Raw genomic sequence first — 16,089 nt, 5'->3', positions numbered from 1 at the left:
TTTGTTGGAACTCGCTCTCAGAACATTTTATTAGATGTTGATTAGGAGAGAGGAGAGCCAGCTGTGTTCCCACATGCTTCACCTGCCCCATCCACCTCTCTCTAGTGTGCCGTTCAGTCGGCAGCCGCATCGATTCCTGGTTTAGCATTTCAAAGAAAAACTGGGAAAGGCACACGTCCCCCCCTCTTTAAATTTATACAGTTTTACCCTTTTACTTTACAGAGGAAATATCATACATCTATTGCTTAGAAATGCAAACTAATAGGGAGCTGTACTGCAGGGGGTTTACACACTGATTAAAAATTGTTATTTGTTCTTAAAGGAAAATGCTCACCCCTCTCTTTTATCTCATAAAGTCATATGTCTGACTTTGTCGTTGAAGCCCCTCCTCCACCCAGTGAACTCAGGGTTTGCCTTTGACTCTGTCACCCTGCAGAGAGTAAACAGCACACTGCCAGCACAAGCCACAGATCTATTATTAATGCTGTGTATTAATTATCCAAATATTTTATCGTGTTGTCCAATGTGATTACAGCTAAATGAACAGAGAGTTCATCAAAAACTAATTTGTATGCAGTTACTTTTATTTTTTTACTTTATTATATTACCATTTGCCCTAATTAATACTTCATTCTTTGTCAGCTAGATGTTCAGAGTATTAACCACTCTCAAACATATTAGATTCTTGGTCTTCTCTGTGTCCCAGCCCTCTCTCCTCTCTGATTCACTTCTCTCCTCCTCCTCCTCTCTTTGACTCCTGTGCTGCATCTCACCCCTCCTCAAGCCTTCCATCTCTTAAACGCTCACTTCGATTTTTTTCATTCCCGCCTCCTCTCGCTCTCATCTCACCTCTTAAACATTTCCATTCACAGACGCTCAACTCCGTGACCCCCCACCTGGATGTGGAAGAGTGCAGCATCGCTCTGTTGCCCAGAAACCGGGAGAAGAACCGCAGCATGGATGTGCTGCCGCCTGATCGTGCCCTGGCCTTCCTAGTTACAACAGAAGGAGAGAGCAACAACTACATCAACGCAGCTCTGGCCGACAGCTTCCACCGACAGGCCGCGTTCATTGTAACCCCTCACCCTCTGCCTGGCACCACGGCTGACTTCTGGAGGCTGGTCTTTGACTATGGCTGCACAGCCGTGGTCATGCTCAACCAGCTGAATCAGTCCAACTCTGCCTGGGTAAGGCCAAAGTGTCATGTACTGCTATTATTGCCATTGATTGCTTGACATCATAAGGAAAAACATACGAAGTAAATGTCTTAAGTTCACAGTTTTCTGTGAGAGTTTTCACTTTCAGTCTGGAGGTTATCTGAACTTTACTTGAGACTTTTTCCTGACATACCCCGCCCTTGCTTCCCTATCTTTCTGTGCCTAGGATTAGTTTCTTCATGCCATTTTGTCGTGCTTTGATCCTTGACCACATTGATCTCAAGGCACGACTAGATAACACCCGCCCCAGTTTTTTTCCCCTTTTCCCTCTTCAAGTTACATCTCTGGAGAATAGGCTTGCATTACCCTCCAGCCACATCTCAGGCTTCTTTTTGTTGGCGTCCCACTTTTTCTCATGAGCATATGCTCTCTTCTGTGCCGAAATGCTCCCTGTTCATTCTTTGACACTTACAATTGTAGTTACAATAATGAGCAACACGATATTCAAGTTCAAGATTTAATTAAAAGCACAATGGAGCACAAAGAACAAATAATTAAACGAATGTCATAAATTTATTATTTTAAGTGGAGATTAGTTAAGGCAATCTGAGCAGCTTTGTTAAGCCATTCCGTGTGGTTGGTGCTCAAACAGCATTGCCTGATCTAATAAATAAGGATTCAAGGGCTCTAACACAAAATAAGGTGCTATAATGACAGGGGTTTTAAAAGTAAACAAAAGACCCTAGAGCCTTTTTAAATTAAAGGCATGGAAATATCATAATTTCCCAGTCTTACAGCTGACTTTTAAGCAAATAAAGTTTACTTTTCAGGGCAAATAGGAAAAGAGAGGTAGAAAATAGTAAAACACTAACTGTCATTACATAAAATGAATGTATGAATTTAACTGCCTGGACATGTCCCAAGTTGGTAGACAGAAGATTAAACTCATAAACCAGGGTTCTGGATTTAAATTTACCATATTTCTAACATTACAAATTAAGAAACATTCCATAAATAAACAGAGAAAAAAATCAGAGGTTTAATTGGGGATTAAATTATTTATAGACCTGTTTTGATATTAGTTACATGAACAGTAGTTCACTGTAGCTTCTTTACCTTTAACTAAAGCTAACGTAGCTAAGCTAGCTACATTACTATCATACCTACATAAGCAAGTGTAGTTAAGTTAGCCCAGCAACATGAGCTCATATGTAGATAGAGCTAGATAATGTATCTGTTTATCTTACATAGCTGCTTTATGAGCTCAGCTTTAACTCTGTTAGCTACATAGCTATGTAGCCCTGTTATCTATAACTAAATTAGTTTTAGCAATGTGAGTTTTGCAAACATATCTTAAGTTAATTTATCTACGCGGGTAACATAGATACGTAGCTTACATAGCTGCTTTGTGAGCTTAGCTTTAGCTACATTAGCTATGCAGCGCTGTAGCTCCATTATCTACATAGCTTTCACAGCTAACAGAGCTATGTAAGCTCTCCTGCTGCTTTGGAATACTTAAAAGAGGACAACCTTTTTTCCTGTAAGCCGACTGTTTACTTGGCTTTATTAAGTGTTTTATCAGATTTTGCAGGTCAGGTTTTTAACTTTTACCTTTAGGTAACTTCACCATTACCTTAACCCTTACCCTAACCCTAAACAGAAGTTTAATCAGATTTTATTTAGGAAGTTTTACCATATATTTCCATTCTGAGATATGCAGCGTCTCAGATGAATGGTCTGAGAGATTGACAATCAAAGATGATCAGTCTGCAGCCAGACTGTCTAACAAAATGCTACTGCAAGGCTTCTAACTCATTCTGGAAGATTTATATACATTGAACACACCCCCAAACCTTCTCAGGTTTTTATTTATTTTAAGGATTTTTTAAAGTTTTGAAAGCCTTAAATGGACAGAAAACATCTTATATTTCTGATCTTTTAATTTTCTTTGAAACAAACCAAAGTTTGAAATCTGGCAGGAATTTTCTGTTTGTTTCCTGAATCTAGATCAGTGACTAAAAGTGAACTGGTCTTCGCTGTTCATGCTGTAAATTTGATCAGGTCTTAGCTTTTAGGGCTTCAAAGCTTTAGAATACACTGCCAGAGGAACTCAAAAAAGACAACTCTGTCCACATCTAAACCATCGCTGAAAACCTTTTATCTAAGTGTCCATTCTTAACAACTGTGCTACATTTATTTACATTTGTTCACTTTTATAGCACTTCCTTGTTTACTTTATGTATGCCATCTGAGTGTGGTTTTTGAACAGCTACTGTACATGTTCACATTTCTGCTTGATTTTACCTCATGTTTTTCAAAATGTCTCCCTGTGAGACACCTTGTAACTCCGGATTGGAAAGCTCCTTCAGAAATGAAAATATTGTTCCTACTATTGTTATATATTGAAATTTTTAGGCATAATTTCACATTGTCCAGCATGTACACTTGAGGAATTAATATTCAGCTGAACAATGAGTGAATCACAAAGCTTTGTGGGGGATTTGTGAGGTAATAGCTTATGCAGAATGTAGATTTTGGTTTTAGGCACAAATGCAAGATTCACAAGCTCTGCAGAGTCAAATTATGAATATTAACAATTGCAAATATGGATTACAGCCTTGAAAAGCAAGTGCCTCTCTAAATTCTGAATATTGTTTTTCCAAGGTCTACTCATGATAATTGTAATGCCAGTCTTTAACATTTTTGTCAGTTTGTAAACAGAATAAGTGGAGTGCTTCACAGGGTCAGAAAATGAAAACTGTTGGGAAGAAATCAGTTGCTCTTCAAGGATGAAGAGACAAGGTCAAGATTACAAATAAATAAATGGCTGTCCAGCATGTTTACAAAGTCCAGAGTGAAGATTGGCAATCTTAAGTGGAAATCTGAGACCATGTGATGTAGTAAAAAATCCTTTAATAGGGCAAATAAAGGCCACCCAATTAGGGGCCATTTGGGCCCCTCAGAATGGGCCCCTCAAACACTGTTGTTCATATAGTAAACATGCTGCTATAACTTCCTCTGACTCTGCTAAACTATTGTCAGCAACTGAAGATACTGTATGTAGTTTGCTTGTTGTTTGTCACACATTTTAATATTCTAGTCACTAAGGTTTTTGCTTGAGCTTTTTATGTTTACAGTCTGGTTTCTTTGATGGTGCTCTTTTGATGGAAACACTCCTTTTTAACGTGTTAGAAAAGCAGCACTTCTAATGGCACTAAAGGTTCAAATATACTATCTCATAATTTGGTTGTGATAATAAGAAGACAATGATGTTGATAAAACAAACAGCTGCTTCCACAGATACCTTTTGATTTATGTTTTTTCCATCTAGTCTTTTTGTCTTTATCCCCTCTTCCATTAACTTTTACTGCTGAAGTTATTTATTGCCATTTAAATACCTTGATCCTGGCCTTCTAACAGTAGAATTATTTCATCTAATTATCTTGAATAATTCTTTATGACAAACTCATTAAACTGTGAAACCAAGGATATTGGTGATGCCTTTTTTAATGCTCATTGTAGCCTGGTTTTTCAAAATAGAAGAGAGATTGCAGGTACCACTGTTCAGTCCCATTTTTTATTTGCTTTCCTTAAAATGTTTTTTATCTTGTTTTGTCCAATAAAATACAGCTCATTTGAGGTCTCGCTGAAAATTGAGCTATCGCCACTTTAAGGATTTCATTGCAAAATCTTGTTATGAACTCTCGTGTAGAGTTCATTCGCGATGCAGGAGTGCTCCGTCTCCCTCTTGTTGCAATCTCTCAAAGCACATTACATCCCTCACTCCCCAGGCTGCCTCTCTCCCCTTATTAACATCAATGTTTGACACTGAAACCTTCTGGTTTTTGTTTATTTCATTTTTTAGCTCTCTTTTCCCTGGAAAAACCTCCCTTATAGAGCAAATGCCAGGCTTGGGCCTCAAGTACATGAGAGTGCATGAGTGAAAATTCTGTTTATTTGACACATTTTATCTCTAATAAATCCTCCCTTCTTCTCTTTCTCCATCTGACCCCCCCCAAACACACACACACACCTGTAGCCGTGTGTCCAGTACTGGCCGGAGCCAGGCTTACAGCAGTATGGGCCCATGGAAGTGGAATTTCTGTCCATGTCAGCAGATGAGGATGTCATTACTCGTCTGTTCCGGGTCAAGAACGTAACAAGGGTGAGTCACAGTGCTCTCGCTGAAAACACCTGCACAGAACATGTTGTGCCACTCAGTGGTATTTCACAAATGACGGCTTGAACCTCATTAGAAATGCATTAGCCGTGGTCCTCTGCGTAACATTTTACCTACAATACATTTAGAGCTGCCAGCTGTAATGTGTATCTAAAGCTGACACGTCATCACACTCAAAGTACTCTCACTGAGTCTGCTGTGCTAAAACACCAGAAGATTTCAGCTGCGATTCAAATATCTCATCAGCTTTCTTCTATGTGCTTTACACTTCACATGTTGCTGGATTTCTATGCAGTTTCCATCTGTCAGGGGAGCTTTTTGAAGATTTATTTTTAGGCTTTAAACTTTTGTTTAGATAAAACAGTGACAGAGTGGGAAATAAAAGAGAGAAAGGGAGGAATGACATGGAGAGAAGGAGCCACACTGATGGACTTTAACTGGGGTTGCCTGCTTGGAGGACTACTCCCTCTGAACATGGAGGGCATTTGGGCCACTATTGAGTATTTTTTTTCTTCTTATGTACTGTTTGCTTCATTGATAATCAGAACTTAAGGCTCCTTCAATGCATTTTTTAGATGTTGATGAAATAGAGTAGAATAAATCCAGATGCCTCTTTATTACCTACTGTAGGAAACCAGACCATAAGCAAAAAAATAATAGACCATATTGTCTTACTGTGTAGCATCGTTACTGTTTTTATTATATTGTTCCCCGATCGAAAAAGAAAATAGATACTGTAAACCAGATTGGACCACAGCTAACATCATGTCTTATGTTAGCATGCAGGTTTGATATTAACGGACATGATAGAAAATGCTGGTATAAATAAAAGATTAACATTTATTTCTAACATATTTCTGTAAGCCTGAGGTAAAACTCACTAACAATGCAACATTAATTGTGTAGGTCATTATCACTGGTACTTTATCATTGATGCAGCTTAGTGCCAATTAATCCCATTCAATTTTCCTGTATCCTAAAATGGATTACAAATAAAACATAAATTGAATTGAGGCATATATTCACCATATATAAGACTACCACCGTGCACTCTGCACTGTAAACTTTGTATTTTGATGAGCCAATGTGAAGCTAAAAATGAACAGTTAGCTCTTAAAAGTGCTTCTAAAATGGTCCACTAAAAGATAAAAAATGCACTATGCTTGTGCATCCACTGGCTTATGTCAATGAGAAATGTAAAAATACCAGTAGAGTTTGAAGATAGAGCTACACAGCTAACATCATGTTGTAAGGGTAAATACACTTTGAATGATCCCAGGATTGAATAAATATATAAACATTGATGACGTTTAGTAATGCAGGCCTTTTCTATAGTGTCCATGATTATTGAACGTGAAATACAACCTGAAAATGGCTGAATGCTAACAGTAGCCTTACTGGCATTGGTGGCAAAAGAGTTATCAAATATGTTTTTAGCAATAAATGGGGTTTGATTTCTCTCTGGGTTTTCAGTACTCATTGTGTATGTACTTGTTTCTTGTCTTTCTGTTAAATTTACACTGAGAGTGTTAAGTCTAACACTAGAAATGGGTGTTTATGTGCCTGCTCTTTTGAGCATTAATTTAACACATTTTTTAGTGTTAATTTTTTAACCACTAACCAGAGTCATTTCAACACTATACACAGTTAAATCATTAGCGTTAATTCAACTCCTGTAGTGTTACATTTTACACTTCTCCTGACTTTATATAATTCTAAATAAATAATCTGAGGTATTTATTACTGTGATTATTCACACAGTGCAAATCTAAGAACAATTTCCCCATCGTATTGAACAGCTCTGGCTAAGTAAGATGTCTTACAGCAACAATGGAGCAGAAACAGATGCATAGATAGAAGACACCCTGAAAGTCTGCACTACCCCCTTTATTGTGGACCATCTCCTACCACAGGCAGGAAGCCACCGACATAGCCGATAACTTCACTCATGGTACAGATATGTTTAACATCAAACATGACGATAACCAACCAGAAACATGAGGCACAAGGCATCCCAGGAATGATCACTGTACAACAGGCAACATCTAAACAGAACTAAGCACGTATAAGTACATCTAAAACATATCTTAAAAACCCTGCCCAGGGGCATAATGGGAAAACTGTGTCCCCAGTGGGCAGTGGGCATTAGATTAACACTGAATGCATCAACATTGTCAAATAACTCCAACATTTAAGGCCATTCATCTCTGAACAGAGTTAAAATTACATTTTGAGAGTTAAAGCCAACTTTGAAATGTTTAACACTGAAAATTCAACACTCCAGTTTTTGCTGTGTCATTGCTTTTCAACCAGTTAACAATGAAATAAAACCAGTAGTCAGAATCTTCATGTTAATCACAAATACATCCTTTCATTATCTATACCACTTATCTGGTTTAGGGTTGCAGTGGTCTGGAGCCTATCCCAGCTGTCAGTGAACTAACACTCACATCTATGGGCAATTTAGCATCATCAGTCACCCTACTGAGTGGACACTGGGAGAAGCTTGAATACTCATTCATGCACAAGGAGAACTTTCACATTTCATATAGAAAGGCTCTGTCCAACTAAGATCCAAACAAGGAACCTCTTTTTATAAGATTACAATGCTAACCACCGAGCAGCTGTGTAGCCCTTTACCAAAAAAATGACTTTGAACAAAACAGAATGACGTGCTAAAAATATCTGAGTTTCCCAGCCTGAGCTTGACATCACAGGCTGCTGTGGAAATAAGGCCGATTATTGTGGGCCTCGGCTGAGGGGATAAAAAGCACAGTGCAGAAACTACCAACCTTTTGTTTAAAAAAAAAAAAAAAAAAAAAAAAAAAAAAAACATTTTAAGGAAAAAAGTCATGATTTGTGAAGTTTTTTTTTTTTTTTATGAGAACACCCCCCAAACTACATATCTTCTCATGTAGACGTACCACCTAACCTGGCTCGCCAGATGGATGTGTTTAACACATCCATCTGGTAAACCACTCATCCATTAAGTTTAGGGGAAAAAAAACCTCAGAGGGTAATTGGATGAACGTTCTGTCTGTCACATCTTTACGGGCCAATCAGAGCAACAAAACACGTGACATAGCCGCTACCGAGGGGTAAACTCCATACAGAACAGCATAACCGTGGCAACTGTAAACATGTCAGTATATGACTTTTGTCGTTTTTGAAAAGAAAACTCAATGCTGTTCTTTGTTCTTCTTTTAATGAAGAAATGTCATCAAGTTCTGAAAAAACTGGCGCATTAGCAGCATTCACGCTAATGTCTTCCGCCATAACTGCACCGGCCTCTTGTTGCTGCTTGCTTACATCACGACTCCGCTGCGCCCAAAAGTACTGCCCTCGTTACTGATTGGTCCAGTCACTTTTAACTGGGCCCAGACAGTTGAGATGGGAGCTTTGCAAGATGGATTTGCCAGTGAGAAACACGGAAACAGGCGTAGCCTTCTGCTTTGCAAGGTTACGTTCCACCAAGACAGAACACCAAAATCAAAACTGGAAAATTCTCACAGGAGGTTTAAGATTAAATTTTACTAATGATGATGAAATGGGGAATCATAAAAAATGATTTTTAGACTTCATTATGAATTCTACTGAGCATGCCACTTTTCTATTCGACTTTCAAGAAAACTGAACAACTCTAATCATACACATAACATGCTCCCATAAGAGTTGTGCATATTAATATATGTTTTTTTATTGATTTTTATGCAAGAAAAGCACACTGACATGCATGCAAGAAAGGTCAGCCTCTCCCTTTTTTCAGTCCCTTCCTGTCATTACCTAGAGAGGTGTCTTTCCTCTCTAAGGTGCAGGTTGGCATATTAAAGAGACGACTCATCAGACTGGAAAGCAGAGTTGCTTTTGATTTATTAATAAACATGGTCACACTTTAAAAAAGGCCAGGCATGTAGAGAATTACGAAACAGGCTAAATAAAGGAAATGACAGCTCTGTCGTTGTGGAGGGAGCACAGGGGATGTCTGTGTGATATTTATGCAACTTTTTCCTCCAAATTTTTGCATATGTATGAAACAATTACCTTCACTTCACACACTCAAAGACTTCAACCAGTATTAGTTGTGTGTGCAGATTGGGTTTACACTTGAGAATTTGCATAAGCACATGCATGCATTCTGATCAGCATTCACTGTCAACCAATTATTAAGGAAATCTGTATGCACGGCTTTTCTCCTACTGCCATTAAAAGTAGCGCGACATGAAGGGCCCAGAACTTCCTGTCTTGATTGACACCTTCTCCTCCTCTTTTTCGATTGCCCTTCTCGTCCCTCCTCTCTACCTGTGTCACCTTATTTTGTACTCAGGGCACAAGGCTGTCAAGGAGAAGGCACCTTTAACACAGCATGGGAGGAATCAAATCAAACAGAAATAACACACTTCTCACCCTCTCTCAGTACAGTAGTGTGTGTGTTGTCCTGTGTGTGACAATGATATACAAGGGTAGGGAGTAAAAATCGGAGGAAGTGCACTGTAAGCATATGTATGTGTGCGTTTGAGAGTAGTAAAAAAAAAGGAACATTGTGTAAATCCCACCTCTGCTGAGGCAATTCCTCCATGCATCGTTGGTGTCTCTGCCGGCCCAATTTGCATGACTTACGGTTCTCCACTGCTCCTTAAGTATTGGGTGAGATTCTACAGGACAAGGTTATGAACATACAGGGACCTCTTTCACACACAGCTATAGCCTCACTTACACCTACAAACCCATAGATCTCAGAGTCAGTGTGCTGAGCGAGCACTGCTCAGAGCACCAGCACTCTGCCAGGGGAACACTCAAACCCAGGTGTTAACTGGCACTCATAGAAACACCGAAACAAGTCGGAGAAATGTAGCACAACAGTTCAGTAACACTCAGACTCAATGTGTTTTCTGTAGCTCCAGGAGGGCCAGCTGGTGGTGTGTCAGTTCCAGTTTCTACGTTGGTCGGCGTATCGTGATGTCCCTGACTCGAAGAAGGCTTTCCTCAACCTGCTGGCGCAAGTGCACAAGTGGCAGAGGGAGTGTGGAGAAGGACGCACTGTGGTCCACTGCCTGTGAGTAATCTGTTTAAAAAAGGCATCATGTTCTGTAAATGAAAAGAGAAGGAGACAAGGCAGAAAGAAACAGTCTGTGTGTGAAAGGAGGTGAATTAGCGCTGCTGAAGAATGACATTTAAAAGTGCATTTAAAGCTTATTCACAGAGGAGAGAACCACAAAGATGTCTGTAAAAACATGGTAAAGCATGACAGACTCTGATGAACTATGACAGAGGAGCGTTTGTTGTTTATTTAATTTAATCCTTTATTGCTGAAAACATGAACATTAAACAGAACAAAAAAACATAAATTTTAAAAACATGGACGTAGTCTCAGTGAAGTCATCCATTAGTTACAAAAGAGTTGTTTTAGAGTGAACGATAGCTATGGAAATTTATCTCCACAGATCATTCTGTCAGTCTCTTTACAGGCAAAGAGGTGGAGCTGAGACAGGCCTTATGATTCCCAGCAAATAGGCACAAAACACCATCAAGTCAGTCTAAACAGCCAAGCTCCCACTTAGTTTTATTACAGGCTTAGCTGTAACAAAATCAAAATGGGTTATAGAAAAACTGTAGCCCCTTCCAGTTGTACCATTAAAAAAGTATGTGTAGAGATTAAACTTCTTCTGTATCAAGCTTCTGAAACATTTATAACTGTTGTAAAAGTAGGCATTTTAACAGGAGACTTAATGAGGAATCTGTGGCTTTTGGCGCTGTCCTCAAGTGGACACTTGAAGAACTGCAGTTTTTGTCACTTTTACACAGTGCATTTTTTAAACTCAGCTTGCAGCTGGGTAAATGCCACCTGGGAGGATATAAAGGAGTGGTCATTTTCCAGTTAGACTTAGTATAATAATTAAACTAAGGATGGGTATCAAGTACTTGACTATTCCATGTGGTCATCAATATTCATGCACTCATTTATCGCACATTATTCAGTTTTTTAGGCAGCAATATTTCAACTCATTTAATCTTAAATATGAAACCATATTTTCTGGTTCATCTAACTGAATATACTTGGTAAGAATTTATCATTAGAATTAAGATAATAACAACACAACACTTTTGTAGCCACAGCTCTGGCTTTAGAGGGCATTAGACTGGTTTGCAGCAACAGCTGCTTTACAGAAGCAACAGATGTTGTCAGGAGGCTCATCACTTAAAGGCTAACAAACAGTTAGCCATATTAGCATCTGTTAGCACACTTTTTAGTGATGATAAAGTAGAGAAGAAAAGCCTGCTAACAAGAAAAAGATATACTTGGATACTACAGGCGTCTAAGTAGGTGCTAATTTATAGCGTGTTGCTAGATTTTCTGGTACAAACTCATGAAGTCATAATATCACTGTTAGCATTTTGTCCCTCAGTAGTATATCTGGTCTATTGAGGAGTCGATGGCAATGACCTATTCAACGGTCTCATTCATACAGCAAAGCTCCATGTTGATGTCTTCTTTAAATTTATAAGATTTAGCTAAAAACCTTCAGTTACACTATCAGCTCTTGTTTTTCTTATGAAGAACATGCATTTGAAGTACTTATGAGCAGCAATACACAAAAATCACAGCAGGCAACCAGTAGGTTAATATTTTATGGAAAAGGATAATAGCAAGAACTTGAATATTTGCTCATAAAATGGTGGAGATTACAGAAGTAACCTAGCCAGCCCACAGAATGGGCTGGGCCCCTTAAAAAATCCAGAGAATGAACCCTCCACCGTTGTGATTTATTGATAATGCATGTGTGTTGGATCAGTAACATTGGTGCCAGCTATCCTGGCTAACAGTTACCTCATTTTGGAGCTGAAAAGTGTGTTGAAATATTTTGAGTTCGGATGTTCAAGTCATTTAATTTTTCCATTTTTAAACTCATTTTAATCAGTTTTCACCTGTCTTTGCAAAAATTTCTTTACATTTTTTCACATTTGACCTTTTTTGCTTCTTATAACCAATTTTTGCCACTTCTTGCTCATTTTTGCTACTTTTAGCTCATTCTTGCTCCTTTTTAACCCCTTTTTACTTTCTAATCCCTTCATTTTTGTCACTTTTGCCCCTTTTTGGCTCTGTAACCCATTCATTCCACTTTTCAAACATTTTTGTGTCTTTGAACCTATTTTTGCCACTTTTTACCCCCCTTTTTGCCTCCATGGGTCCCCAATTTTGCCAGGCCCCAGAAAGCTTTCTCTACTTTACCCTCCTTATGGGCGGCCTTGAAAATTACTTTGGAAGCCCCCATCCCAACAGAATCAGTAGCTTAATTAATCTGTCAGTCTTAAAGTGTATTTTTCCAAATCATGACAAAGCACTCCCTAAAGATAATTTACAAAATGAGTGGGTCTAAACAGTGCTATTTATCATATTGTCTATATAACCCGACCACCAATCCACCAAAAACATAGAAATGATGGAAAGAAGATATTTGAGATGCACCAATTGTGAAAATTGGACTGGTGTTTGAAGTAACAGTTTAGCAGACTGCCAATATTCTGATGTGATGTTTTTACTCCTTTTAGTGTAAGACCACCCTTCTGCCAGTACTTTTCTGTCATGTTTGACCACAACAACAAAGAGGGTCTGTCCAACAGGTTGCTTCTTCTGTCCCAAAAAACCCTCTTCTCTGATCAGCAGTAAGGCATAAACATTAGCTGGCTTTAAATTGATACGACATAACATTTAAATATCAGTTCATGCTACATTAATAGCCAATGGACCAATGTCTGTCGACAGGGCTGATTTTAGCTAGTACTGATGTTGAACTAATGCATCCCTAATAGATACCATTAGTGCATAATCACTGGAGAACTGGAGAAATGTTGTATACAGATAAAAAAAAGCATAATGAGATAGTAACCAGCAATATCCTGATGTATTCAAAGAAAATACAAACACATATTGTTTTGGTGTCCAATAACAGAGACTGCTCCCTGTCTTGTTTTCATGTTTTCTATGTCTGTGGTTTGGTGCAGCGAGATGCAGTACAATGTATTTCCTTCATTTTTTTAATACAGAAAATCAAATTGTGCTAAAGTGCCATGTGTGGTGTTGTGTTCTCCTGTGTTGTCCTAAGCCCCCCCAAGAGCACACCCACTGATGAATATGAATGTGGCGTCCAGCTCATTGCCAACCCCTCACACGTTTGCTTCCCCCACCCCCATGCAAAAGCACATCACTCAGCGCTGTCACACAGTGTTACCCACGACAACCAGAGAAAGAGATTATGGAGATCAAATCAATTATGGCTTAATACAGAATGCGATGGTTCTCACTACAGTAAATCTGGGACTGCCAAAGCACTGACGACGATTGATTACCTTAATATTGCTTGTATACGCTGCAGAGGCTGGCATGCCCACCTTCCCTGCCACTGTCTCTGGAGTGGATGGTCCTCCTCTGCTTTATTGATACTGCCTTTCATTTATGATGACCATGACAATATTTCTGAGGAAATGCCACACTCTGCTGTTATTTCTCAATTTTCCTCTACCTTGCAGCTTTTCGTTTTCAGCTATTTTTGTATCAAGTTATTGTACTTGCTGTATGAACTGTATGCAATAGAGGTTTTCATGAGGCGGCACATGCACAAAACAAGGTGATCAAATTACACACAATCTGTCCTGCTTATATTGTGTTATTGTCTTCCAGAAGCCTCTTAAACACATTAGGAGGCTTATTCCCACTGGAGAGAGATATATATTTCTGTATATTAAAATTTTGCTGTACATACTCTGCTGCTTATGCAGTATTATAGGATTAAAATTGCATCAGTTGACAGTCAAGGTCTAAACCTTAACTGTGCCTGATGGAAGCTAACAACAAAACAGCTGTTATAATGGTTAATTTGAAACACATAGGCTTTTATTAAATAAATAAATCACGATTAATAAACATCTTCAAATAAAGACAAATCTATATATACCTATCTATATATATACAGTTGCAAGAAAAAGTATGTGAACCCTTTGGGATTTCTTGGATTTCTGCATGAATTGGTCATAAAATGTGTTCTGATCTTCATCTAAGTCACAACAATAGACAAACACAGTCTGTTTAAACTAATACTGTACAAAAAATGATATGTTTTCATGTTTTTATTGAACAAAACATGTAAACATTTACAGTGCAGGGTGGAAAAAGTATGTGAACCCCTAGGCTAATGACTGATTGACCCTCCTTTGGCAGCAATAACCTCAACCAAATGTTTCCTGTAGTTGCAGATCAGACCTGCACAACAGTCAGGAGGAATTTGGGACCATTCCTCTTTACAAAACTGTTTCAGTTCAGCAATATTATTAGGATGTCTAGTGTGGATCACTCTCTTGAGGTCATGCCACAGCATCTCAATCGGGCTGAGGTCAGGACTCTGACTGGGCCACTACAGAACGTGTATTTTCTTCTGTTGAAGCCGTTCTGTTGTTGATTTACTTCTATGCTTTGGGTCGTTGTCCTGTTGCATCACCCATCCTCTGTTGAGCTTCAGTTGGTGGACAGATGGTCTTAAGTTTTCCTGCAAAATGTCTTGATAAACTTGGGAATTCATTTTTCCGTCATTGACAGCAATCCGTCCAGGCCCTGAGGCAGCAAAGCAGCCCCAAACCATGATGGCCCCTCCACCATATTTGAAAGTTGGGATGAGGTTTTGATGTTGGTGTGCCTTTTTCTCTCAACACATAGCGTTGTGTGTTCCTTCCAGACAACTCAATTTTGGTTTCATCTGTCCACAGAATATTTTGCCAGTAGTGCTGTGGAACATCCAGGTGCTCTTTTGCAAACTTCAAACGTGCAGCAATGTTTTTTTTTGGACAGCAATGTCTTCCTCCGTGGTGTCCTCCCATGAACTTCATTCTTGTTTAACGTTTTACTTATTGTAGATTTGTCAACACAAATGTTAGCATGTGCCAGAGATTTCTGTAAGTTTTTAGGTGACACTCTAGGATTCTTCTGCACCTCATTGAGCATTCTGTGCTGTGCTCTTGCTGTCATCTTTACAGGATGACCACGCCTAGGGAGAGTAGCAACAGAGCCGAACTTTCTCCATTTGTAGACTGTCTTACCGCGGACACATGAACATCAAGGCTGTTAGAGATACTTTTGTAACCCTTTCCAGCTTCATGCAAATCAACAATTCTTGATTGTAGGTTTTCTGAGAGCTCTTTTGTGCCAGGCTTGGTTCACATCAGGCAATGCTTCTTGAGAACAGCAAACTTAAAACTGGTGTGTGTTTTTTATAGTGCAGGGCAGCTTTAACCAACACATCTAATCTCATCACATTGATTGGACTCCAGGTTGGCTGACTCCTGGCTCCAATTAGCTCTTGGAGAAGTCATTAGCCTTGGGGTTCACATACTTTTCCACCCTGCATTGTGAATGTTTACATGTTTTGTGTTTTGTGTGTTTTTGTGCGATATTAGTTTAGCAGACTGTGTTTGTCTATTGGTGTGACTTAGATGAAGATCAGAACACATTTTATGACCAATTCATGCAGAAATCCAAGAAATCCCAAAGGGTTCACATACTTTTTCTTGCAACTGTGTGTGTATATATATATATATATACATGCAAAGATAATGTTAAAGTGCAGAAACAGCAGTGTGATAAATCAAAACCTTAAAAGCTCAAGTCCAAAGAGTACTATTTCCACAAAAATCTTTTTTGCTTTGTAGACATAAAAGTATATCTACAGTGGATTCCCCATGTCTATAGAGGCTTAGTAATACTGT

General features: G+C 38.8%; 1 protein-coding gene across 2 annotated transcripts in view; it reads left to right on the top strand.

The window, feature by feature from the left end:
- ptprub (protein tyrosine phosphatase receptor type Ub) overlaps positions 1 to 16,089 on the top strand; it is a 292,943-nt gene that overhangs the window by 271,773 nt on the left and 5,081 nt on the right. For both annotated transcript variants that reach the window (XM_041793097.1, XM_041793096.1), the window contains 3 exons: positions 873 to 1,187; positions 5,197 to 5,322; positions 10,233 to 10,390. In XM_041793097.1, the coding sequence (XP_041649031.1) occupies positions 873 to 1,187; positions 5,197 to 5,322; positions 10,233 to 10,390 (599 nt within the window). The remainder of the gene's footprint in view (positions 1 to 872; positions 1,188 to 5,196; positions 5,323 to 10,232; positions 10,391 to 16,089) is intronic.

Source organism: Cheilinus undulatus, linkage group 8, assembly GCF_018320785.1.
Source record: "Cheilinus undulatus linkage group 8, ASM1832078v1, whole genome shotgun sequence".
NCBI lineage: Eukaryota > Metazoa > Chordata > Actinopteri > Labriformes > Labridae > Cheilinus > Cheilinus undulatus.
The sequence above is the reverse complement of the archived record's forward strand: the minus strand, read 5'-3'. Positions and strand labels throughout refer to the sequence as shown.